Source organism: Carcharodon carcharias, chromosome 6 (genome assembly GCF_017639515.1).
Source record: "Carcharodon carcharias isolate sCarCar2 chromosome 6, sCarCar2.pri, whole genome shotgun sequence".
In the NCBI taxonomy this organism is placed as follows: Eukaryota; Metazoa; Chordata; class Chondrichthyes; order Lamniformes; family Lamnidae; genus Carcharodon; species Carcharodon carcharias.
This window is the reverse complement of record NC_054472.1, coordinates 35,627,346-35,651,893: the sequence shown is the minus strand read 5'-3', so window position 1 is coordinate 35,651,893 and position 24,548 is coordinate 35,627,346. Positions and strand designations below refer to the sequence as shown.

At 39.1% G+C, this 24,548-nt stretch overlaps 1 protein-coding gene across 6 annotated transcripts in view; it reads left to right on the top strand.

Annotated features, from left to right (window-relative positions):
* The first annotated feature begins 211 nt into the window (after positions 1 to 211).
* The window catches only part of LOC121279111 (cytosolic non-specific dipeptidase-like), a 35,327-nt gene continuing 10,990 nt past the window's right edge, over positions 212 to 24,548 (top strand). The window contains exons 1-9 of one of the 6 annotated variants that reach the window (XM_041190049.1): positions 212 to 317; positions 7,876 to 7,965; positions 9,678 to 9,821; positions 10,123 to 10,285; positions 15,562 to 15,650; positions 17,385 to 17,585; positions 18,138 to 18,222; positions 21,106 to 21,266; positions 22,819 to 22,983. In XM_041190049.1, the coding sequence (XP_041045983.1) occupies positions 7,906 to 7,965; positions 9,678 to 9,821; positions 10,123 to 10,285; positions 15,562 to 15,650; positions 17,385 to 17,585; positions 18,138 to 18,222; positions 21,106 to 21,266; positions 22,819 to 22,983 (1,068 nt within the window). In that variant the 5' untranslated portion in view covers positions 212 to 317; positions 7,876 to 7,905. Of the gene's footprint in view, positions 318 to 1,244; positions 1,270 to 7,489; positions 7,673 to 7,875; positions 7,966 to 9,677; positions 9,822 to 10,122; positions 10,286 to 15,561; positions 15,651 to 17,384; positions 17,586 to 18,137; positions 18,223 to 21,105; positions 21,267 to 22,818; positions 22,984 to 24,548 lie in introns of those variants that run through there. The other 5 variants (XM_041190048.1, XM_041190051.1, XM_041190050.1 and 2 more) reach the window with 5 other exon arrangements.

Below are 24,548 nucleotides of genomic sequence, written 5' to 3'. Positions count from 1 at the left end.
AGGTGAATGTTTGGTAACAGTGGGTGGAAGGAAGGCGGGGCAGCCTTTTCTCTCCCAGCCCGGCACATGGAAGCAGATTATAACATTCAAACTAATGAATGGGTTTTTTTAAGTAATGTGAGATCTCGCTGCAAAAATATCCAATGAGCTTCTTCCTTCCAAACCCGCCCCTCAGGAAGTTCCCCTCAGGTTGTAACTCTTTGCTGAGCAGTGAGTGGCTTCTCTCGGCTGTCAGTCAGTGCAGCTTGCGGAAGTTTGGAACGTTGCTGGCGTTCTGTCTGTCCGGGCTGCTTTCGAATTTGGAACGTTCAGGTTAGGTGAGATCGGGTTGCCGCCGGGGGTCTACTGTCTGAATGGAGCCGGATCTCAGGGATATGCCCTACAAGAGTCTGTCTTACTTTTTCCAATTCTTTAGCGTAGACACAAAAAGGGAAAACTAAGTTGCAGCCAGAAGGTGCGGCTTTGGGCCCGGGAGCGGGTCCGGCTGTAGGGGTATGGGGTTGGTTGATGATGGCTTTCGGAATGACTGCATCAATCTGTCCTCACTGCTGGAGGTGGAGAGGCATTTGCTGCAGAAAAAAATACAAAGGTTTTCAACTCGAAACTAAGGTGCTAACTAATCATTATTTAGTGACCATAGAATGGTACACCACCGAAGGAGACTATTCGGTCCATCGTACCTGTATTAGAGCTTTCCATTTAGCTCACTGCTGTTTCTCCATGGCCCTGTCAATATTTACCCGATTCCCAAATGAACCTGCTTCGACTAGGCAGTACATTCCAGTCCACAGTGCTTAAAATGCTGTTGGATATAGATGGCCTCTAGTTTGCTGACAAAGTACCGGTGAGTTTGATCTGCTTGTCATTATTAGTGTGTGAATAATGCAGCAACTTGTGGCAAGGAAGAGGTGCACTGAGTTGCAAATGGGTACAAAACATTGAATAATTTTCACCATGAGCCTTGCTCATCATCAATCTCCCTGGACCAGACAGAAACAGTTCAACTGTGGAATCTCATTCCTGCAAGCAGCATATTGTTTCCAGTGGATTTTGAAAAAATAAATGTTTCTTTCCCCTTCTGTCTCTTTTATCTCGGTCCAATCCTTTTATTTCTCTTAATGTACCTAATCTGACTCAAATTCACCCTATTTGTGTTTCTGTCTTGCCCATTTCTTTCATGTCCTTAAATCCCTGTTCTTCAGTATGATCCCAGATGACCTTGGTGGCAGCTCACAATTACAGCGATATGAAGCATTTTTGTGCTGAAGGGTGAGTTTTTAAAAAAATCTAACAAACAAGTCGCTCTGCTATAGTAAGCACTGGGCCAATGTACTTTTACTCCATAGTTATCTGGGTGTTTATCAAAGACCCAATCATAATCAAGCATTTAGGAAACACCCTCTTCAGTTATCTTGTAGACTGTGGACCCAGCACAAGATTCTTCAATCTTATTACTCAATGTACCACATGACTGAACCAGATGACTCAAGCTGAATGTGGAATTGTGGGATGTGGATCATTTTCTGCAAGTTATCAGATGAGACATTTAGTGCTAAGTGTTGTTGGATGAAGAGAGGTGCCTTGAGCATTTTAGACAAAATGTACACCTAATTTGTTTTTATCTTCCTATTTTCGCTCCAGCTTTTTCTTTGCCTGTTCTCCTGTTTCTCAAATGCAAATCCAGATGGTGGTGTCCCAGACCACAAAAGTAGCACAGCTGTGCTCAATCCTGTCCTTACAAAGTAGGCTATGAGAGCACCTTGGTTAGCCTGTTTTTGTTTGCAATGCTTTTTTTTCACATTGTGTCCTTGATTTATGTCATTTTCCACTGTTTTTATGATTTGTTTAATAACATTGGCCTTTGTTTCTCTAATTCCCTGCTCAGTTTTAATCTTTCTGCCAAGCTGATCATTTGTATTTTCACCATTTTTTTAATCCACTGCAGTTGTACACTGTCAGAAGTTCTTTGTTGCAGAAGCAAGGAAGTTTCTGTAGAATCGTGCACAGGAGGAGGCCATTTGGCCTATTACCACTTGTACTAATTCTTTGAGGAATCCAGAATTAATCCCAGTGCCCTGCCCTCTCCTTATAGTGCTGAATCATCATTTGCTTCAAATATTAGTCCAGTTTTCCTTTTAAAAATATTCTCTGCCTTGACCATTCCTTGTCCATTGTGGCAAAATATTCCATTCTCCAAGAGATCACTGTAAAGGAATTTCCTGTAGTCCATCCCCTTGGTCTTTTAGTGGCAACTTTAAATTGATGACCACTACTCAGTTCCGGAATTGACTTTTTTTTTCTTTGTTTTATTAAAACACTTCATTTTAAAACCCTTAAAAAAACCTCATTGCTCTGGTGCCCTGGTTTCTTGTTGTCTCCTAACCAATGGGCCAGAGCTTGCTGGAGCAGGGCATCGTGTGATGTGCCCAGTTCATTGATCTTTACCTATCCTGTTGGCTTCAAAATGTTTGACCATATAAGTTACTGGAAGTGCGAACTAATAACAAAGCAAGGGCAACAGGGCATCTTGGACCCTGAAGAATGAAAAGACCTGCAGTGTATCTCCTTAAACAATGAAGTTGGAGAATAAACTGAGGAAGGACCAAGAAGTTGGCTGACTTAGGATGGGTGAATTCAATGTGAAATTGGGTACAGAAAGTGAAAGAAAGAAGGATTATATTGAGAAAAAAGATTGAAAAGAAATGACTAATTAACATGTTTAAAATTTGACATATTTAGTATCTCCAACAATAATGACTACTTGAAGGGCTGACACTCCACAATTTAAATTGTTCACTTTCTAGATATAATGTTGAAGGATACTTGCATTATTAATTGCTAGACTTAACTTTCTATGGTGTGGTTAATGCGCAAAGGAAGCATCTTCATGGAATTCACAAGGAGGCTAACGATGAGCTGCAGTTTTTAAGAGGCTGGAGGCAGAACAGCGTGAATTGTCCAGCAGTTTGCCTTGATTTGCAATTCATGGGGTATCTCTACCTTGCCACAAGTTGCTGACAGATTTACACATTCATAATCGCGTACGTATTGATTTTTGGCAGCAAATTCAGGCCTTTGGTTCCCATTCCTAGCATCCATTCTGATGAATCTGCATTGTGCGTTCTCTGAAGTTTCACCACTTCACTGGGGCACCCTAGATGGTAAACAGTGCTCTCAACTGTAGCTGAATGGTTGTTTTGTGAAGAGATTGCTGCCACTTTATATTTTAGCGTAAGATTGTCACTACAGACATAAGGGAATAAATCCATGGTTCTAATGGGTTGGGCTTATGCAATAAATAATTCCTCCCCAGTACAAATTGGATGGGAATTTGTTCAATGCAGCACCCATAAAAACTAGAACACCAGATTTGATTCGGGATAGCCTTAGAAAGATGAGTGAGCTTGATGAGCTGAGATGGAAGGAGACAGCATTGTTGAAAAATAGTGAGAGTTTAAAAAAAAACAATACATTCATTGCATTAAAACTGAAAAACTCCTATTTTAGAGTGCATGGTTAAATAATGGTTAGAAATCAAATAGAAGAAATAGGGCATAAAGGAAATTGATAAGAAAAACTAAAGGAAAATGGGTGTAAATCGGAAAAGTGGTCGAGCAGGATAACAAAAGCTGAGAGAGTGTGAGGAAAAACATCTCAAAAAACATCTGAAGGAACAGGGAAATATTTGACCAATATATCAGTAAAAGCATAATAGTTGAATCCTGAAAAGAGAATTTTCAACCTGGAAGTAATGATTAAAAATTAGCAGAGGTATCTAAGTATTTTGTTTCAGTTTTTACTAAAGTGAAGTTTATGGGAGAAGAGGTGAATCCTGAAGAGACTTGAGTGTGAGAGGAACAACATTATAAAGAAAGAAGAAACTTGTACTTACCCAGGTGCCTTTCCTGACCTCGGGTTACCCTAAAGCACTTTGCAGTCAGTGAAGTACTTTTGAAGTAAAAACAGAAAGTGCTGGAACAACTCAGCTGGTCTGTCAGCCTGTGTTTCTCTCTCCACAGATGTTGCCAGACCTGAGTTTTTCCTGCAGTTCCTGTTTTTATTTCAGATTTCCAGCATCTATGGTATTTTGCTTACTTAAGAGGTTTTGAAGTGTAATCAAGTTGTAAACTTGGGAAACACAGCAGTGAATTTATGGATAGCATGGTCTCAGTGAGATAATGAACCGATGATCTGTTTTAATATTTGCTGAGGAATGAATATTGACCAGGAAACTGTAACTTTAAACTTTAACTGTAAATTTGTAACTAACCAGTCTATTGATGCACAAGTTCTGAGAGCTGCATTCTTTGTTACCTGTAGGTTTTTATCAACTTTTAGAAGCATTAAAATGGAGGATTCTAGTGAGGGGGGGGGGCTAATCCACTTTTGTGATTTGAGCTTATAAATTCTATTAATTTTAGTTCTGTAATAAAGCTGAATGGCCAAAAATGCTGTGCTTAGCATGAGCTGTTTCAGACAAACTCTTGCTTGCACATGTGGATGACTGTTAAAGATCCCACAAAACTATTTTGTATGGCACTGAATTCTTCCTGAAACAATGCCAGCAAAATAAGCTGTTTAAATGATTTAGTGCAGAATGGATCCCATCAACATAATTATCACCTGTATTACTAGCTACATAATAGTCACTGTGCTTTTAAGTTTAATTTATTCTTTGAAGCATTATAGATGTTTCATTGTGATGAGGCACCATCATGAATATGCAGTTATTTAGTTTTGCAATGAATCTGATGTATTTTGAATTGATAGATTGCCTTTCAGTTTCTCTACTATTTTACTAAATAGGTTTGCAACTTACTGGGAAAGGAGAAAGTTAATTCCTATTCCTTCTAATACAGGTTTATCCTGGTATTTAGAATGTCTTTTACAGTACTATAAATAGGGTCAGTAAAGCAGCCACTCCTGAAGCTCCTCTTATTTGATAGTTTTATTTAGATTTATTTAAGAGGCCGTTTTGGCCTTTGTTGAACACTGGATGGCCTTATCCCCTTTTCTTGCCATCCTATTCAGGGCTTCAAAGTGCACAGGTTGAAGGATTTTCTGTTTCTTCTTTATCCAATGTTGTATATGGTGTTGTTGTGTGTACCTGAAGCTCTATCAAACCCTGTTTCATATTTCTGTCATTTGATAACAGCCTGCTCCTTCATGCTTTTACTGCAGTAAAACATTTGAGTTACTAACTGGCTCTTATGGTTAGCATCTTGCAATAATCACACATGGTGGCTCTGACATGCCTAAAGTGATCACCAGAGGCCACGGGATGACCGTTTGTTTTTAGCATTGATGTGACCCTTTTTTTTTACAAGTGCACTGTTTGGTATCTGAGCCAAACTGATATCAGTTTGTTTGTCAGCATTAAGAGTGCACTCAACACTGCCACTATATACTGCTTTAATTAGTAACTGCAATCAATGAATCTGGAATTACTGCTTGTGACTTGGTCCTCTGCAAAAAGCTTTCTAAAATTTGATGCATTTAATAGCATATGCCACAGATATTTAGAATAGTGCTGTAAATTAGTAGGTGAGAAGATATATACCTAAATGTTGCATTATTAACCTTAAATTTTTAACAATATCAATTAAAAATTCAGTGCTCTTTAGCCATTGTTCAAAGGATATATAGTCCACTGATTCTTGCAGATTATAAAGTTATTTTGTGTGTACTTTGTTTCCATAATCTTGCTTGTTCCCTATTATAATTTCATTTTATCTAAAATAATCTGTTACTAATACATCGCCAGTCAGTCCCATATATATTATAAGGAACTGCAAGTTAATGATTCTTACTGTTTAACTTTTTAAATTACTGCTTTGTGTAGAATGACTTATTGATTGTGCTCTCTGACTTAAGGTGTACTTTAAGAGTTGAGCTATTTATTAGAATTACTCAGCTTTTCTACCACTGTTCATCCTTTAGCCGTGTTGATTAAGTAACATTTCCCAGCTGCCACCACCCCACCCCACCCCACCATCAAATGCTGAGCACAGACTGAGCTGCTGAATCTTGTAGCTGTTCTTAAGACTTGGGAAAGATCTGTAGCACTTTTGTTATTTCTACTGCAGAAGGTGGTGCAAAGGCAACTTTGGAGTTTGCAATTGGAGTTTGCATTAATTTGCACTGTTTACCAACCAAAACCAGAGCAAAAGACCATGGATTTCACCAGCATAAGTGACAACACAGTGGGGTGGCAGAACATAGGTTACATCAGATTGGAATAGAACCAAGAGCACAACAACAAAAGATGTGGGAGAAAAGAGATGAGCACAAATCAAGTTTCTGTGAAGATTTGCTATAGAAGCTAGCCTTGCTCAAAGCTGATCCCCAATCGAATTAATCACCATTGGGAGTTAACATTAATTGGGTCTGTTTGCAAATTTCAAGAAATTAAGCCATTTTTAGCTCAAGGGCATCGAAGTACCTTTTGAAAGCTTTGAATATAATGTTATTTTAATTTGCAAAGAAACTGATAGCAGTACATCAATGTAACCAGCAAATGGCCCTGTATCCTTTTTAAAGTTATTTTAAGTTGCATATTAAAAAAAATTGTTACTCTCAGGTAGTGGACTAAACACTGATTAAAAATGTATATTTTTTGAGAAGGCCCATTTTCAGCCGGACGAATTGAACAGCACCAACTTACCTCTTAAATGTATCAAGGAATATTTTTAAAAACAATTTACATTCTGAAACCCTGCCCAATTACATCGCCTCATGGCAGGCTTATGTTCACTGATATGCAAATAGAGTTTGAGAGGTAACTAAAGGGGGGAAAAGTACTTCTCGAAACTAGCACAATTTGTGCCAGATCTCCGACTATGTGCAAAACAGAAACTACCCTCGTGTGCTTTTGACGTACAGTTTTAAAACAAAAGTAAATGTACCCCGTGAGAAGCGTGAAAACAATGTGGATTCACCATCTCTCCAGTCTTATTTATTTCCACTTTTCTCCAACTTCCCAATACTTGTGAGGTCTATTGCTCGCATCAGATTGGAATAGAACCTATTGTTCTGCCAAAACAAAAACAGAATTACCTGGAAAAACTCAGCAGGTCTGGCAGCATCGGCGGAGAAGAAAAGAGTTGACGTTTCGAGTCCTCATGACCCTTCGACAGAACTAAGTTCTGTCGAAGGGTCATGAGGACTCGAAACGTCAACTCTTTTCTTCTCCGCCGATGCTGCCAGACCTGCTGAGTTTTTCCAGGTAATTCTGTTTTTGTTTTGGATTTCCAGCATCCGCAGTTTTTTTTGTTTTTATCTCTATTGTTCTGCCACTCCACTGTGTTACTTATGGTGGTGAATTCCCTCTGCCCCATTGATAACGCCAATGTCAAATGTGATTCTAATCCACCCACAACTGATATGACAAGACTATAACTCCTTCAAAGGGTATATTTGGCATGCTAGAATAGAACAGAATTGAGCTTTGTGGTCTCAATTTTCATTCCAGCTGCCTGCCTTTGTTGACAGCTTTATGCACCTGCACAAGGAAGGGGAGAAATAAATTGTTGACAGGAGGGGAAGGCCATCCTTGGGAGAAGTTGGAACATTCTGGATGTCTGGAGTGAGGATGTAGCTTGGAGAAAAATGTGGATAATGGAAGCTTTGCTTCAATCCTGCCTCTGTTCTGTAGCACTTGTTTTAAACAAAGGTTTGTTATCACCGTCACCTTTTGACCATAATTTCTTTTTTGAAAAAGTGACAAAGGGCTAATTAGCTCAATCATGACATGTCTTAACTTAAGACCATGCAGTAATTTCAGATTTGGGTGGGTGGAGTTTCAGGATTTCTCAACCTTGAAAAACAGGAAGATGCCAGGTCCAGTTGCATTACTCAGCATAATTCTGCTTTCAGAGCTCCAACTGCAGTCTGCTTACTAGAGCAATGTCGTACCTTGCCAAACTTTTCAAGTACATCGATGACAATCAGGAGTTATATGTCAAAGTAAGTTTTTACTATTACTGCTTTAATGTTTCTATAAACACTTTTTTTGATACAGTATAGAAGCACCTGAACTTTAATGATCTGGGGGAGAAAAAGAAAGTTGCGATGTTAGAGTTGAATACTTGATCTGTTTATTTGCTGGGTGTAATCGGGCCATAAAGTGCTTAATGCTTACGCAGGTTGATAGAGAAATTCTTGTCCTTTTTGAGGAGTCTGACTCTGTGTCAGCTACCTTCATGTCAGCAGGTATAATTTGGGCTCAGTATTTCCATGTGATTGTAAAACACACAGCTCCACAGTTATAGCCTATTTTTAAACAAGCTTTTTTGCGCTTATGCTGTGTACAGTTCATAGTGAAAAGTTGCTTTGAAATGAGAAGATCATCTGTGATCGGCAGCACAGTGCAGTTGGGTGAGATTTGGTGTTTGCAGTTGGGGGCAAGATGGTGGGGGTTGGGGACGAGAGTTGGCATTGTCTCTGCTGTCAGACTATACTGGCAAGTGCCTAATTTGCCAGCTTTATGAAGGCTAATCCTTAAGGGGGATGAAACCTTTGAACTACGGTTTGTAATTTGAGAAGACTATTAATGTATGAAATGAAGGAGGGATTCTGAAATCTTGGCCAAATTGTACACTTGGTTCAAAAAAATTGCAATCCAATCCTTACTTGAAATCAATTCTCTGATCAACCTAGGTTAAAGTTTTTTTTTAAAGCAAAGAAGCTCAGACCCATTTCTATCCACATCAAAGTAGTTCACTGTGGCTATAGGAATTACGGTGTAAAATCTCTTCTCATACATTTAATCCACATTTCCACCCCCTCCCTCCCGCACAATGTCTTGGGGCTGACATGATTCGCCTCTGACAACCACAACCATTTTCTTTTGTGCTAGATATGACTCAAGCCAGTGAAGAATTTTTCCTCCTTGCTTTTAATAGTTGGTGAGATAATCTTCCTTCAGCTTGCTGGATGTTCTCTTAAAAACTGCGAACCAGTTGCCTTGGTCAGTTGAGCTGTTTCAGGCTTGTCATCTGGTCTGCCATTTAACCAGACGTTAGCCATGATTCTCTTTATATTTAGATCTGGGGAGGGGAAATTCTAAAGACATGAACAGGCAGAAAGCCCTGTGACTAAGTTGCCGTTTTCTCTCCCGCACGCTTGTCATATGCAAGTGTTGAAATTTTACTTGATCAAGAGGCATTATAGAATGAATTTTTTTTGGTACTGTTTTAATATCCTGTCATGCATGCTGCATTGCAGTAATAATCATCCATGGAACCCGAGCCTTTCACTTGTTCAGATGTATACCTACTCCTGTTCCTAACCTCATTGATCAACCATGGAACCCCAGCCTTTTACTAGTTCAGGTGTATGATCTATTCCTGCTCCTATCTCTGGTGTTCCTGTGATACTCTGTTAAAACGGTAAGTGTACCAGGAAAAAAAGGCAAGAAACCAGATTGTAGATATTTAACTATGTGGATGCACTGTGTGTGGTTGTATAGATAGAATTCATGTTGGGGACTGGTGGTTTGCAGAAAATAGCCTTTATCTTAGCCACCCAACCTTGGTCTTGTCTGAGGCTACATTTTGTTTTATATAAACCCTCTAAATAATCTCAATTGATGGGTAATTCATCTTTAATCTGTGGAGAAAACACAGACATCAAGGTGGCTTTTTAAATTCAGTTATTCGACTGGCTTGTTTCCATAGCGCCTGGCAGATTGGGTGGCAATTCAGAGCATCTCGGCATGGCCAGAGAAGAGAGATGAAACCAAAAGGATGGTGGAATTTGTCGGCAAAGAGATAGAACGACTGGGTGGATCTGTGGAACTGGCTGATATTGGACAACAAACGGTGAGAGCTAATAGATCATATTGGAATTCCGTTCAATTTTATAAGTATGTCTCTTCCAAATTTTCTTTTTCTCTTTTCTCCTCTTCAAAATGTTGAATCTTGGGACATGGTTGCCTGGGGCTTGACAGCTCACTTCACACCTTTTAGACATTTGATAGTTTTATTCATGTAATCAGTTCTTTGGAATTGTACATCTGAAATTATACAGAACATTCTCTGCAACAAAGTTTTGCAATCTTCTTTAAATCATATATTACATTGCATATGATGAAATTTATTAATTTATTTAATTTTAAATTAGCTGCCTGATGGAACAAAGATTCCTCTTCCTCCAATCCTATTGGCCACACTAGGCAATGATCCAAAAAAGAAGACTCTATGTATCTATGGTCATCTGGATGTTCAACCTGCCCAAATTGAGGATGGATGGGACACTGAGCCCTTCACATTGGTAGAAAAAGATGGTAAGATGGTTTTTTTTGGTCATTTATAGTTAATAGAATTCCATTTCTAGCTTGAGTTCTGGAACAGATTTCATTAAATTCAGATCTGGTTTGATCACTTGATCTCTGGTATTTTGCTTCATTTCTGAACTATGAACTTTGCCATTACCAAAGCCAATTATATCTGGCCATCTGGATCGTACTGTGAAAATTGGCTGCAGTGCTTGGCTACGAAACGAGAGTTAAAACTGCATTTTAAATGTTATTCATTGGTTTTCAGCACTTTGGGGCATCCTAACAATATGAAAGGCCCTATATCAATTCAAGGTTTTTCTTACAAAAAGCAAAGTCAGATGTTGGAAAACAAAATGCTGGAAATACTCAGCAAGTCATGTAGCATCTGTGGAGAGAGAAAAACAGTTAACATTAAGGGTGGCAACATTAGTCGTCAACAGTTTCTCTCTCCACAGATGCTGTCAGACCTGCTGAGCATTTGCAGCATTTCAAGGTTCTTCTTAATTGTTCTTCAAATGTGGGTGTCATTGACAATGCAGTGTTTATTACCCACCTCTTCCTGAAGGTAGTAAATTCAAGCATAGAGTTAGGGACTGGAATCATGTGTTGGGTACTTTCCTGAAGCACATTGGTGAAACCAGTTGGAGTTTTGTGACTAAAGCTATATCATTTTTGGACCAGCTCACAAAGTATTTTATTTAATGAACTCAATTTTACAACTTAGCGAAATTTGCACTCTCGACTTTCAGGTTTGAGCCTAATACCAGGTTGGTGAGACCACACTGTGTACTCTTTTGGTCTCTTTCCTTAAGAAAGGATATAAATGCGTTAGAAGCAGTTCAAAAAAGGTTCACCTGACTGATACGTGGGTTGGGACAGGGGTGATTATCTAACGAAGAAAGATTGGACAATTACCTTTGGAGTTTAGAAGATTGAGTGGTGATCTTATTGAAACATATCAGATCCTGAGGGGACTTGACAGGGTGGATGCTGAGGGATGTTTCCTGTTGTGGGAGAGACTAGAACTAGGGGATGCTGTTTAAAAATAAGGGCTTTCCCATTTAAGACGGAGATGAGAAGAAATTTTGAGGGTCATGAATCTTTCCCCCGAGAGTGGTGGAAGCAAGGCCATTGAATATTTTTAAGGCAGGGCTAGATTGACTCCCTTGTCAGTCAAGAATCGTAAGGTTGTTGCGGGATCCTTCTCTCCCCCACAGTCATGAAAGATTAATTAAAAGAGAGTGCATGTGATAATTGGTCTTTTCTGCTCACTCTTTCATATGAAACAATATTCATTTCCCTAGTTGCCTTGAAAGAGTAATTGTGACATTAGATTTTGACTTCAGACGATGTTTCAATATTTTAACATCAGCCCACTTCCTTCTTATTTTGTATCCAGATTCTGTTCCCAAGAATTAATTTTTAAAATCCTGTCAGCAGTTTAAAAACACGAGAAAGTAAAACATGAAGTCATCTGGAACTCAAAGCATTAAAATGTCATGTGAAGATTTGTCGTTGGTGGGTTGTGGTTACTGAAAAAAAATCAGCAAATTGTAAAAAAATGATTTCAGCACAGATCTGAAAAACTGTTAGTCATCAACTTTATTTCTGTTTCCTTTACATGAATTTTCTGAATCTTCTCTGCCCATGTTTTTGTATGGTGTTGAATATATTACCCACCTTTTTTTAAATAATAGTAATACACCTGCTGATGTAGTATTTTCAGTTTTGAAGTAGGATTATGCATCCAAAATGGAAAATTATCTGTTCTTTCCACAAATGTCTGATTGCACAATGTTTATGTAATTTTTTTGTTTTTGTTTGATATATGGACCACATCCAATAACTCCTTTTGAGTTATCTGTGTACAGTTTCCCTAATTACTTCGTAAGTGTCTTATTGTAAAATGACTATTTATTTCTACTGATTTTGTTTCTGACCCTGTGCTATGTTCTTGACTGAATTAATCGACTATGCAGCTAGAATAAATTGCATTGCTGGCAACAATCATGAAACAGTTCCTTCTAATTGAATATTGCACAAAAGAAAAGGGATGGTGAGAATACTAAAACTTCATCTATTATAGAGGCGGGTGGGGGGGATAGTATTAGTTAAAAAGTTTATATATTTCTTTGGTTATCCATCATTCACCTTTTCCTGGTTTCTGCCAATGTTGCTCTCAAGTTAGCTGCAAGAAGGTATGTCACAAGTACAGACGGGTGTCAGCTTTCCCTCCATTTGAAAATGAACAGTTTCCATATCACTGGAGATCAGGGGTTTGTGGAGATATTGGTGTAATCTATAGTCACACAACACAAACACTTTAGTACTCTAATGTCACATTCCAATAGCTGACACAAAGCTATGTGTTGACACCAGTATTGAAGGAAATAATTTCTCGGGTTAATAAAACAGCTGCAAGGGTCATAAAAGTTTTTGAATGGCAGTCAGTGTGCAGGAAGTCATGTGCTTCCCTCTGCATATTCTCTCTGGATATAAGTTTACTGAAAATAAAGAGTCTGATTTTGGAAAACCTGAAACAAGAAGAAGAAATTGGAATAAAAATAACTTCAGTAATATTCCTGTATTTATTTTAGTAATAACATTTAAATTAATTCTTTTCTATTAAGCCCCATGTAAAATATTTTATTCAGGAAATGCATTTGCAGCCCAAAGGCTGAATTGCAGTGTGACTTACATTGAACAATTTATATGAAGACTGAATAATTAGGTTAAAAATGTACAAATACGTAACAATTATGCAGGAACAAATTCAGCAGCTAACAGTGAAGTGAAGTGGTGGATGGGATATTGAACATTGAATTAAAATTGCAAACCAGTGCTCCATTCCTACATTACAGGCACTGAACTACACATACATTTCTTCATTTAAGATGAGTGATGATCTGTCATCTTAATGAAGAGAAATTATTTTGAGAATATTGCTCCTCCTAAGTCCTTTGCAATTTCTTTCTGCTGCCTGTGATGGCCTTTTAAGGGGAAGCTAGATAAGTTCATGAGGGGGAAAGGAATAGAAGAAAATGCTGATGGTGTGAGATGAAGTAAGATCTGGAGGCTCATGTGGAGCATGAACATACACATGATCAATTGAATTAAATAGTCTGTTTCTGTGCTGTAAGGATTTGATTCTTGTTTTCCATAGCTAGATTGGCTACTTGAGTGTTGTAAAATCATTGTTTTAATAATTTGGCATAGTGGCCTTTTTGTTTTTTCTTGTTTTAATATGACTCTTTTAAATTACTCTTTTAAAGGGGATTGTTCCATCCAATTCCCACTATCATTTGCAGTTCTTTTGTGGTCCAGTACAGTTTTCAGCAAATTCAGTTTCAATCCGTGGCCCCTATTTGCTAATTCCTGAGTTCAAGATTCCTTTTGAGTGTTGGGTTCTATTGACTGGTTTTCGTAACAATCATTTATGCTGTTGTTTCTTGTTCAGAATTCAACTGGACAAGATATGTCTGTCTTACAAATGTCCATAATTGATACAGAATTGATATGTAATTAGATCTCTAGGTTGGCCAGCTGATTGTTGGTAAGGTAGGAAGGCTGATGAAACGTCCTGAATTGGAGTACATAATCAGAACAAATTTTTTATTTAACTTGCCTCGAAAACTTGCAAACTTCAGTAAAGCAATACTTCTGTATGTGAATTTTGTTGAGAAAGTCACATGACTCTTAATTGTGCTCATTTAAATAACATGATTTTTAGGAAAATACCCCTCTCCCTGTTGTCTCAGGCCACAAACCATGGCAGTCGCCTGTGTATGTATTTACTCTATTCTGTTCCCCTTAATATCTCATCCCTCTTCTCTTAATTCCAAGCACATACCTAGTCTTGGCACAAATGTTTAGAGCTTGAATGCAATAAGATTGCTTGAAAGTGATTAGTCAGTTTTTATGAAAGGATCTCTCATTGTTAGACCAGTTGATTATTTATAGCAGTTTCTTCATAACTGGGTTATCTTCAGACTCCTTTATGAACTAATTCACATCTCACAAAGCACTTTTTTCCCCTAATGTTTTGCTTTGCAATAATGAGAACTCATTGATTATGCAAAAATAAGAAAAATCAATGGATGTAGGTGGTAATTTTTGTCATGTTTTCAAATTGTATTCTGTCACTTGATTTTACATTCTTTTGTCATCCTACTATTACCTGCAAGCCAGGGACCAGCCCTGGTTAAATGAGGAGCGCAGGAGAGCATGCCCGGAACAACACCAGGCATACCTAAAAGTGAGGTACTAACCTCCTGATGCTAAAACACATGCCAAACAGTGGCAACAGAGCTAAGTGATCCCACACCTGATTAATCAGATCAAAGCTCTACAGCCCTACCCCATCTAGTTGTGGATGGTGGTGGACAATTAAATGATAAGGAGAGGAGGAGGCTGCATGAATAACTCCATCATGAGTGATAGCAGAGCCCAGCAGGACTGTGCAGGAGACAAGGTCGAAACGTATACAACCATCTTCACCCAGAAGTGTTGAGTGGATGATCCATCCCAGCCTGCTCCCAAGATGCCCAGCAACACAGATGCAAGCCTTAAATCAATTTTATTTGCTCTTTGTGATATCAGTACAGTAAAGGCTATGTGTCCCGTCAATGTCCAAGCTGTAGTGATGAATGCCTCTAGCCAAGCTATTCCAGTATAGCTGCAATTGTGGCATCTACTCGACAATGTGAAAAAGGTATTCCCTGCGCAGAAAAAGCTGGACAAATCTCTTCCAGCCAATTGCTGCCCCATCAGTCTACTGTCAATGACCAGCATTGATGGAAGGGATCATTGGCAGTGCTGTCAAGCGGCACTTACCAATAACCTACTCAATTTGGATTCTGCCAGGAATACTTGGTTCCAGACCTCATTAAAGCTGGAGTCCAAACACAGACAAAAAAGCTTATTTCTAGAGGTGAGGTAAGAGTGAATGAGTATGGCATCTAGGAGCCCTAGTAAAATTTCTGTCAGTGAGAATCAAAGGGAAAATTCTCTTGCTGGATTTATACCAAGCATAAAAAATGATTTTAGTCAGTCCCAGGACATCACTGCAGGAGTTCCTCAGGGTGGTGTCCTCGGCCCAACCATCTTCAGCTGCTTCATTAATGACCTTCTCTCCACCGTAATGTCAGAAATGGCAGTGTTTGCTGCTGATTGCGCAATTCACAACTACTGAATGAATTGGCCCATGGCTACATGTAGCAATACCTGAACAATGTTCAAATTTAAACTGAATAGAAGGATTCTAATATTTAAAACTTTTGTAGGAAAACTATATGGGAGAGGTTCCACCGATGACAAAGGACCAGTGCTGGCATGGCTGAACTGTATTGAAGCTCTTCAAAAACTAAAGGAGGTAAAAGTTTTATCCTTAATACTAGATTTTTGTTCTGTATGATGTAATCTGTTATCTCTGGAAGGCAAAAAAACTATTCAAAGATTTATGCTAATCACAGTCTTTCCTTGCCAGTTGCTGAGCTTACATTCCTGAAATTGGTGCAGAAGTTAATGATGGGTCTTTGACATCATGATTGCTGTATGGGCACATATTGGAATATGAGCTTAATGACATAAAATGTGAGACTTTTTTCCCTTTTCTGAAAGGTTTGATGCTCTAAATTCTGCATTGCTCTGAGTTTACTAGATTAAAATTTGTGTTTTCATTGAATAAAGACTAGAACTATTTAAATATGATCCCTTCCAGTTCAGTTTTACAATGTTCATTTCAACTTTTAAATTCAGAATACATACAATGCAACTCTGTTGCTGTCGGCACCCAACCCCCAACCCCGATCTTTCCTTAGCCCCTTCAATTTCCTCCCCTCCTTTCTCTCATCCTGCTCGTTTCCATTGGTTGGGGAATCTAAAACATGGGGGCACAGTCTCAGGATAAGGGACCAATCATTTAGGACTCAGATGAGGAAAAATTAAGATAAAAGCAAAATAAGGACTGAGATAAGGAGAAATTACTTCACTCAAACAGTTGTGAATGCTCCATTGTTGAAAACACTTAAGGCTAGGGTAGACAGACTTTTGGTGTATTGGGGAAGTAAGGGATATGGGGAGCAGGCAAGAGAATGGATTTGGAACCCAATGTCAGCTGTAGTTGTACTGAATGGCAGAGCAGGCTCGCTGGGCCATATGGTCGTCTACTGCTCTTATTTCTTATGTTCTTGTGAGATACGGTTTCACAGGACTTACCTCAGGAGACTGCAGCATTAGGGGATTCAAACTAAGTTTAATCCTGCCGCAGCCAGCATGCCTATGTTTCCGGTATGAAGCCCCTTGACAGCAGCCTTGAGCTGCAACATTGGCCAGCTTTCATTTCTCCCAGCCTACGGATGTTGACAGTGTCCCTAATGCTGTCCTGATGAGAGCAGATAGAGCAACGTAGACTGTAGCTGAAGCCTGGGAACTTTATAGTTTGTTTGAGGAATCCATGGTTTACAATGAAATAAATGAGGTGAGGAAAGCTCCTGAAGAGGATTCAGTCTGGGTATGATTGGTGCTGCAACTCTGAATACAGAATGAATCTGATGAGGATAACCCTGGGGGATTCCACCACTGCTCCATAAGCCTTCAATGAAGCTGCAAGGATTAGCAGCTGTGTTGAAGAGTTGATCAGTGACTCAATTACATTTTAACTTATTGACAACAAGCGAAGCAATGATTGTTTTTTTTATTTTGCTTTGCACCTTTCTGCAGCAGTAGAAGGCAGTTCACTGAAAATGGTACTATTATTGTACTCGATATTAGTGCTTCAGCACATTGTGTACTAGAGCCCAAAGCTCTTGCTAGTTTTATTATTGATATATGGGTTAATAAATCTTGTTGATCAATAAATTTTACCTACTAAATGCAATTATTAGTTAATACAAATCATTGTGTTGTATTTAATTAAGCATTGTTGACTGGTCATGTTTGTTCCCTTTGATATGTGAATTTAATCACTTTCTGTACCACTGGGCCAGTAAATAACGAAATGTGATGTTTTTCTGGTGCCTTGTAACTCTGATTCAATACATTTTGAAGTGCCAGATTGTGTAAATAGAAGCCGAACTGTGACTGATTCCTTGTCGCCTTCCTGTAGGATATCCCGGTTAATATCAAGTTCTGCTTTGAAGGAATGGAGGAGTCTGGATCAGATGGTCTTGATGACCTGGTGTATGCTCGCAAAGATACCTTTTTCAAGGGTGTGGATTTTGTCTGCATTTCCGATAATTACTGGCTTGGCAAGAAGAAACCCTGTATAACGTATGGTCTCCGAGGTATCTGCTACTTCTATGTGGAGGTACATCTTGTAGTTTCTTTTATTTTGCATTTTATATGGTCCTGGCGGCTTTCTTTCATTATTTAAATGTTTAAAGATGAATTGTATGCCTGTTAAATTCAGTGTTGCTTCATATATATCCTTGCAATGTTTTAATACCAGGTTCAATATGCAGTGGAGTCTTTGTTAAGTTTTAAAAACTGAAAATGCTGGAAACACTCAGCAGGTTCAGATATCATCTGTAGATCAATGACCTTGCTTAGGAGCTAACTTCTGGTTCTGATGCAAGTACAGAGGCAGGAAGAAATAGGGTTATGGGAAGAAGGGACTAAAGGGTAGGGTGGAGGGCAGGATTAATTAAATGAAAAAAGTGATAATAGTGCAGGGGGTAGTAAAAGAGGGGTGGTTGTAATGGAATAAGTAAAGAAACAAAAGAGTGAAGGACTGATTTGGAGCTTGATACACAATTGTGCAATATTAGACATTGCTGCAGTAACCTAGCAGCAGGGAATGGAAATATGCTGTATAAGTTTGACGTATCAGATGTTAACATGTCATGGTTTCAATGTTCAGGTTGAATGCTCCGATAAGGATCTGCATTCTGGAGTCTTTGGTGGTACAATACATGAAGCGATGACAGACCTGATATATTTACTGGGTAAGAGCTCATGAATTGCTGATGCCTGGATTAGTGGGCTGACAGGACTCAATCCAGTTTTGTAATTTTAAGTTAAAGGGGCCCATATATTGTAAATGTTGAAGAAAGAACTCAACATTGGGTGAGGGTGGAATGGATGGAATTATGTCAACTGTGGGCCAAAGAGCTCAATTCCTGAAATACACTGGTCATTTAGAGATGCATTCTCTTTATATATCCAATCAGATTTTTTAAAGTCCTTATTTATCCAGTTTCCGTACGTAAGTAGGATGTTGACATCCTTTCGTTACGAGAAAGGGAACATTAGGGACACTATTCCTTTAAGAAATTGACTTTTCATTCATTTATGGGATGTGGGTGTTGCTGGCTAGGCCAGCATTTATTGCGCATCCCTAATTGCTCTTGAGAAGATGGTGTGAGCTGCCTTCTTGAACCGCTGCAGTCTGTGGTGTAGGTACACCCACAGTGCTGTTAGGAAGTTCCAGGATTTTAACCCAATGCTAGTGAAGAAACAGCAATATATTTCCAAGTCAGGATGTTGACTGGCTTGGAGAGAAACTTCCAGGTGGTGGTGTTCCCATGTATTTGCTGCCCTTGCCCTTCTAGATTCTAGTGGTCCTGGGTTTGGAAGGTGCTGCCTGAGTGCCTGGTGAGTTCCTGCAGTGTTTTTTGTAGATGGTTCACACTGCTGCCACTGTTCATTAATGGTGGAGGGAGTGAATGTTTGTGGATGGGGTGCCAATTGAGTGGGCTGCTTTGTCCTGGATAGTGTCAAGCTTCTTATGGTGTTTGAGCTGCACTCATCCAGGCAAGTGTGGAGTATTCCATCACACTCTTGACTTGTGCCTTGTAGATGGTGGACAGGCTTTGGGAGTCAAGAGGTGAGTTACACTCTGCAGGATTCCTAGCCTCTGACCTGCTCTTATAGCCACAGTATTTATATGACTAGTCCAGTTCAATTTCTGGTCAATGCTAACCCCCAAGATATTGATAGCGGGGGATTTTGCAATGGTAATACTATCGAATGGGTTGATGGTTAAATTCTCTTGTTGGAGATGGTCATTGCCTGGCACTTGTGTGGCGTGAATGTTACTTGCCACTTGTCAGCCCAAGCCTGGATATTGTCCAGGTCTAGCTGCATTTGGACATGGACTGCTTCAGTATCTGAGGAGTCGCGAATGGTGCTGAATGTTGTGCAATCATCAGCGAACATCCCCGCTTCTGATCTTATGATGGAACGAAGGTCATTGATGAAGCAGCTGAAGATGGATGGGCCTAGGACTCTACCCTGAGGAACTCCTGCAGTGATGTCCTACACCTGAGATGATTGATCTCCAATAGCCACAACCATCTTCCTTTGTGCTAGATGTGACTCATTCCAGTGGACAATTTTCCACCTGATTCCCATTGACTTCAGTTTTACTAGGGCTCCTTGATGCCACACTCGGTCAAATGCTGCCTTGATGTCAAGAGCAGTCACTCTCACCTCACCTCTGGAGTTCAGCTCTTTTGTCCACGTTTGAACCAAGGCTGCAAGGCCTCATCCTGGATTGTGTTTTCGTTTCGTTCTGACATTGGACACAATGTCAACAACTGGAAAGTTTGCAACTCCATTTGTTGCTTTATTGTTTAATTTAAAAATATTTACATATTTTACTGAGTTTACTGCACTTTTTTTCATTAAAATTAAGTGTGCTTTCATTTTTGGCATCAACCCACTGCAGTCTGCCGAGGAAAATGCAATAAAAATGTTATTAGTAACTAGTTCTCTACAAAATTAACAAAAACTGAGGTTAGGCAATGAAGTTGTAAAGCCTTCAAACTTGGCTCAGGCGGTGCTAAAGATTTGGGCCCACATCTGCTTTCCGGATGGTTGTACCCCAGAGGCACTGGGAAACACCTCTGAAGCCCCGACACAAGGACTCTGTAGGAATTGTTGGGAAGTTTCAACTTCTGATGGACAAATTATGCTGTGATTGGAACCCTCCGAAGAAAATCTCCAACTCAAGAGTTAGGCTTGGAGACTTTGGAGGGTTCTGACTCACTTACCAGAATAGTGATGCAGGAAACCTTGGGTGGGAAAGATACCCTTTCTAACTCCTGTATAACTATACAACTGCCACCCTACCTCGTTCACACTCATTCACTAATGCAGTGGATAGCTATTTAAATGTCCCAAAGCTTTTCACTGTGTTAGTAAATGAAGACTTGCCAAAATGCTGCAGTTAGTGCTGTAAAATGGAAATGTGGCTTGATTTTCCCCAGCGATCCTGCCCAACGAGGAAGGACTCCACATTTCTGAAGCCCAGCTCAAAAGTCCGGGCAAGAGAGTGTCGAGCTCTCGCACTGGGTTTTACAAAAAAAAGTGGAGTGGCAATTGAATGGTGGTTGACATTCGTTGGAAGATTGGGCCCATGGAATCTTGCCCCTAGTGCCAGAGGATTAGCACTAAGTGCACAGTCACCTGTTGAAGAGAATTAAGGTGGATGCCTTGGCTTTAATTCATAGCTGTGACCAGTAATAACCTTGGAAATAGCAATTTACTCTTTCAGTCACAAACATGCATTCCATATTTTGCTATATGAATCAGTTGGGTCTAAAAGAAGTTTGTTTTTAGGGATGAGGCACATCAAGAATTTTCCACATTTTTAAGTTTTCAAAAGGGCATATTTTTACAAGTAATATAGATTCTCTGTTGTGCTCAAAGGCCTAATTACAGAGCAAACCAGCTTTGTTATGAATTCCAAAGGCTCTTCAGGCCCAGTTTTAGACCATTTGCTTACTTAACTTTGTTGTGCTGATTTGCATGCTATTTGATACAGAGGTACCAGGACTTGTAGGCATGACACGCCAACTGTCTAACCAAAATTCCCATTTGACTAGGCAAGTTGGTGGACAGAAAGGGAAAAATTCTCATTCCTGGTGTTGATGAATCAGTGGCACCACTCACAGAGAAGGAAAAGACATTGTATGATAAAATAGACTTCGATATGGAAGAATATTGTAAAGATGTTGGTGCCTGTAAGCTGCTGCATGACACTAAGGTATGTTTATATGTAATTAAACTCGTGATCAGTTTAATGTTGGTATAAAACACTTTTCCTGGCAATCTTTCTGAATTGCATATTTCCTCTTGAGTACACTTGATGTGAATTTGTCGGGTGGGAATCTGGAGGGAACTGAACCTACAATCATTAAACAGCTGTACATGTCTACAATTGTACTCATTAAAGTTGTTCATTCGGACCTGGATTTTGTAGGTTGCAAATAAATAGCACTCACTTTGGCACTTACACTTGCCTATAGAATTTCTCTGAGCTTTTGCACTGGAACTTACTATTTCATCACAACACCATCCACAGGAGACCTTGAACTTTGAGTACAGGATAAGCAATCAGATTGAAGAATCCTTATTGAGGCAGAGAGTCTAAACCAGGAAGTGTAATTTAGAATATTTAATTCAATGTAAAATCATCTACAGAAAGCAAATGGAAGGAAAGAAAAATAGGATTAAGTGAGAGTTAGATAAGCAATAAGTAAAGATCATGTTTAATTTAATTCTTTAGTTAGACCTCCAACAATAATTAAAATCTGAAGGAATGAAACTCCACATATGAAATAGTAAATTTTCAGTGTCAACAAGACTGTTTGGCAGCCATTTAAGCTTTATCACACTGTTTCAAAAAAAATCACATTGTCCATTCAGATCTCTAACTTTTTTGCTGGCATGTTTAATGTGTATCTAGCGTTTTATGCACTACAGCTTCACAGCCTTCATGTGTGTGAATGCTGAGTGCCTTGTCAAGGCACTGATGTAGTGAAACCTGTGGAGGAGATTAACTGACTGTGGGGACACCAGAAATTGGTGATTTAATCCTGAGTAATGGTGAACACTGACAGCTTTACTATTATTCCTAATGCAAAATCCAGTCCATTAACTTGCATCATGGAGATCTATCAGTTAGTAGAGTGGAAGTGTTTAAGATGACAACCTAGATGATTCCCTTGGAGTAATAGCAGATTCTTAACCACAAGAACTTCTGAGAAAGTTCCCTTTTAACATCTGGAAGTCTTGACTTTTTAAAAGTTTAAAAAACACTATTTGCTGCATTTAAATTGATGCTGATATTGAGCTAACAATTGCTGTTACATAATATATAATTAAGTAGAATTGTTTTTCACAGAGTGAATGAACTCCATAGCAGAACCACATTGGACAGTATTAAAAATAGTTTGAGGCTGAAGATTTATGTGACTACCATCTTTGAGTTTAAACCTACGAAACAAAATGCTGTTTTTAAAACAAAGCTGGAAATAATACTGAATTGCAAATGTTGCAGCACTTGTTGATTTCTATCATTGGGTTTTGCTGGAAGCATTAAGCATTTTGAGTCGTTTGGAATAAAATTCGATGTTGCAACTTGACACCACATCAAGATATGTTGAAATCCAGACAAACATGCCATTTAATCTTAAATATTTCTGATCTGTTGACGTCCATGTCAGTGAGGTGTCTTTTGACACTTGTTGAACATCTTGTCAGCTTTGGTGCTCACTTCTGTTAAACTGTAGCACCTGTCTGATTATTGTTTACAGCAACAAATTCTGATGCACAGATGGAGATACCCTTCCTTATCTTTACATGGAATTGAGGGGGCTTTTGCTGGTTCAGGAGCTAAAACAGTCATTCCTAGGAAAGTTATCGGGAAGTTTTCTATTCGGTTGGTGCCAAACATGGATCCAGAGGTGGTTGAGAAGCAGGTACGGAACTTTTACTGTGGAAACAAGAGCTATTTGTTTTAGTCCTCTCAGTCACCCTCCTTAGACCCTGTACACTTTATAGAATCTCCTTGGGACCCCTTATTCACTTGTACATCCTGAGCGCCCTCATGCAAAAGACATGGTACTTTCAACTCCTGAGCTGCGTCGATATATCTGATCAAGTTACCCAGTGATGAATGCAAGAGTGTAATTTTAGCATTTCTCAGATTGATCACAATGTAAAATTAACTGCTTGATTATGGGTGTATTATTGGAACCCAGGTGACCTGAAATGTGTTAGCAGTATGCCCTTTAACCTCAGGTACCCTGGTTCAAAACCAGCCAAGATCAATTAGGAGGGGACTTTGATCCAACTTAAATAAGGTTGGGTCTTAATGAAGTCTTGGGTTGCTTGTACTTACTTCTAGGTAGAAATGAGAATTACAATAATGAATAGTCAGTATGGGTTTCAAAAGGGAAAACTGGCTTGACCAACCTTTTTGAATTCTTTGAGGAGGTAGCAAAGAGAATAGGCAATGATTATGCAGTAGTTGTAATTTACCTGGATTTTCAAAAAAACCTTTGATAAGGTGCCGCATATTAGACAATGAATGAGGTCAGGGAATGAGGAGTTGAGGGGAGGGGGCTAAGTGGCAGAATGAATCACTAGCTGTCTTCCAAACACAAAGCAGAAAGTGGAATAAAGGTCAGTTATTCAGATGGGAAGTGGTGTTCCATAAGGATCATTGCTGGCACTACTTTTGTTCACAATTTACATTAATGATTTGGACTTGAAATCAAAAACACAATTTCTAAACTTGCACATGATAGCAAATTGGCAGGGGTGGCATGTGCGGGGGTGGGGAACAGTCAATACTGAGGGGGACTGCAACAAATTACAGGAGGACACTAATAAACTTGCAGAATGGGCAAATAATTGGTAAATGAAGTTCTCCACAGATAAATGTGAGGTAGTACATTTTAGTAGGAAGATTGGGTAAGTCCCTTATTATTTGGAAGGTGCCAATCTAGGTGGGGTACAGGAACAAAGGGATCTTGGATTTATTTATACACCATCATTAAAAGTTGTGTCAGAGAACTGCAAAGCTATTTTTTTAAAAAAGCAACCAAACATTAGGTCTCATTCCTAAAGGGATAGAACTAAAAAGTTGGGAAGTTATGCTAAACCTGCATTGAATCCTGGTTAGCTATTCTTAGAGTGCTGTTTGCAGTTCTGGTTGCCACATTGTAAGAAGTATATAGAGGCACTGGAAAGTATAAAGAGAAGATTTGCAAGGGTGATACCAGAAATGGTTGGTTATGCATATCAGGAAGGGTTTGCAGGCCACTTGGTGGGTGGAATAAAAGAAGGCTGAGGGATGACCTAATATAAATCTTTAAAATTCTGAAAGGTTTTGATTGTGAATGTTTCTTCTTGTGGAGAAGAGCATGACTAAAGGTCATCTGTCACCAAGAAATCCAATAGGGAATTCAGAAGAAACTTTTTATTCAGAGTAGCGCGAATGTGGAACTTGCCACCAAAGGAGGTGATTGAAGTGAATATA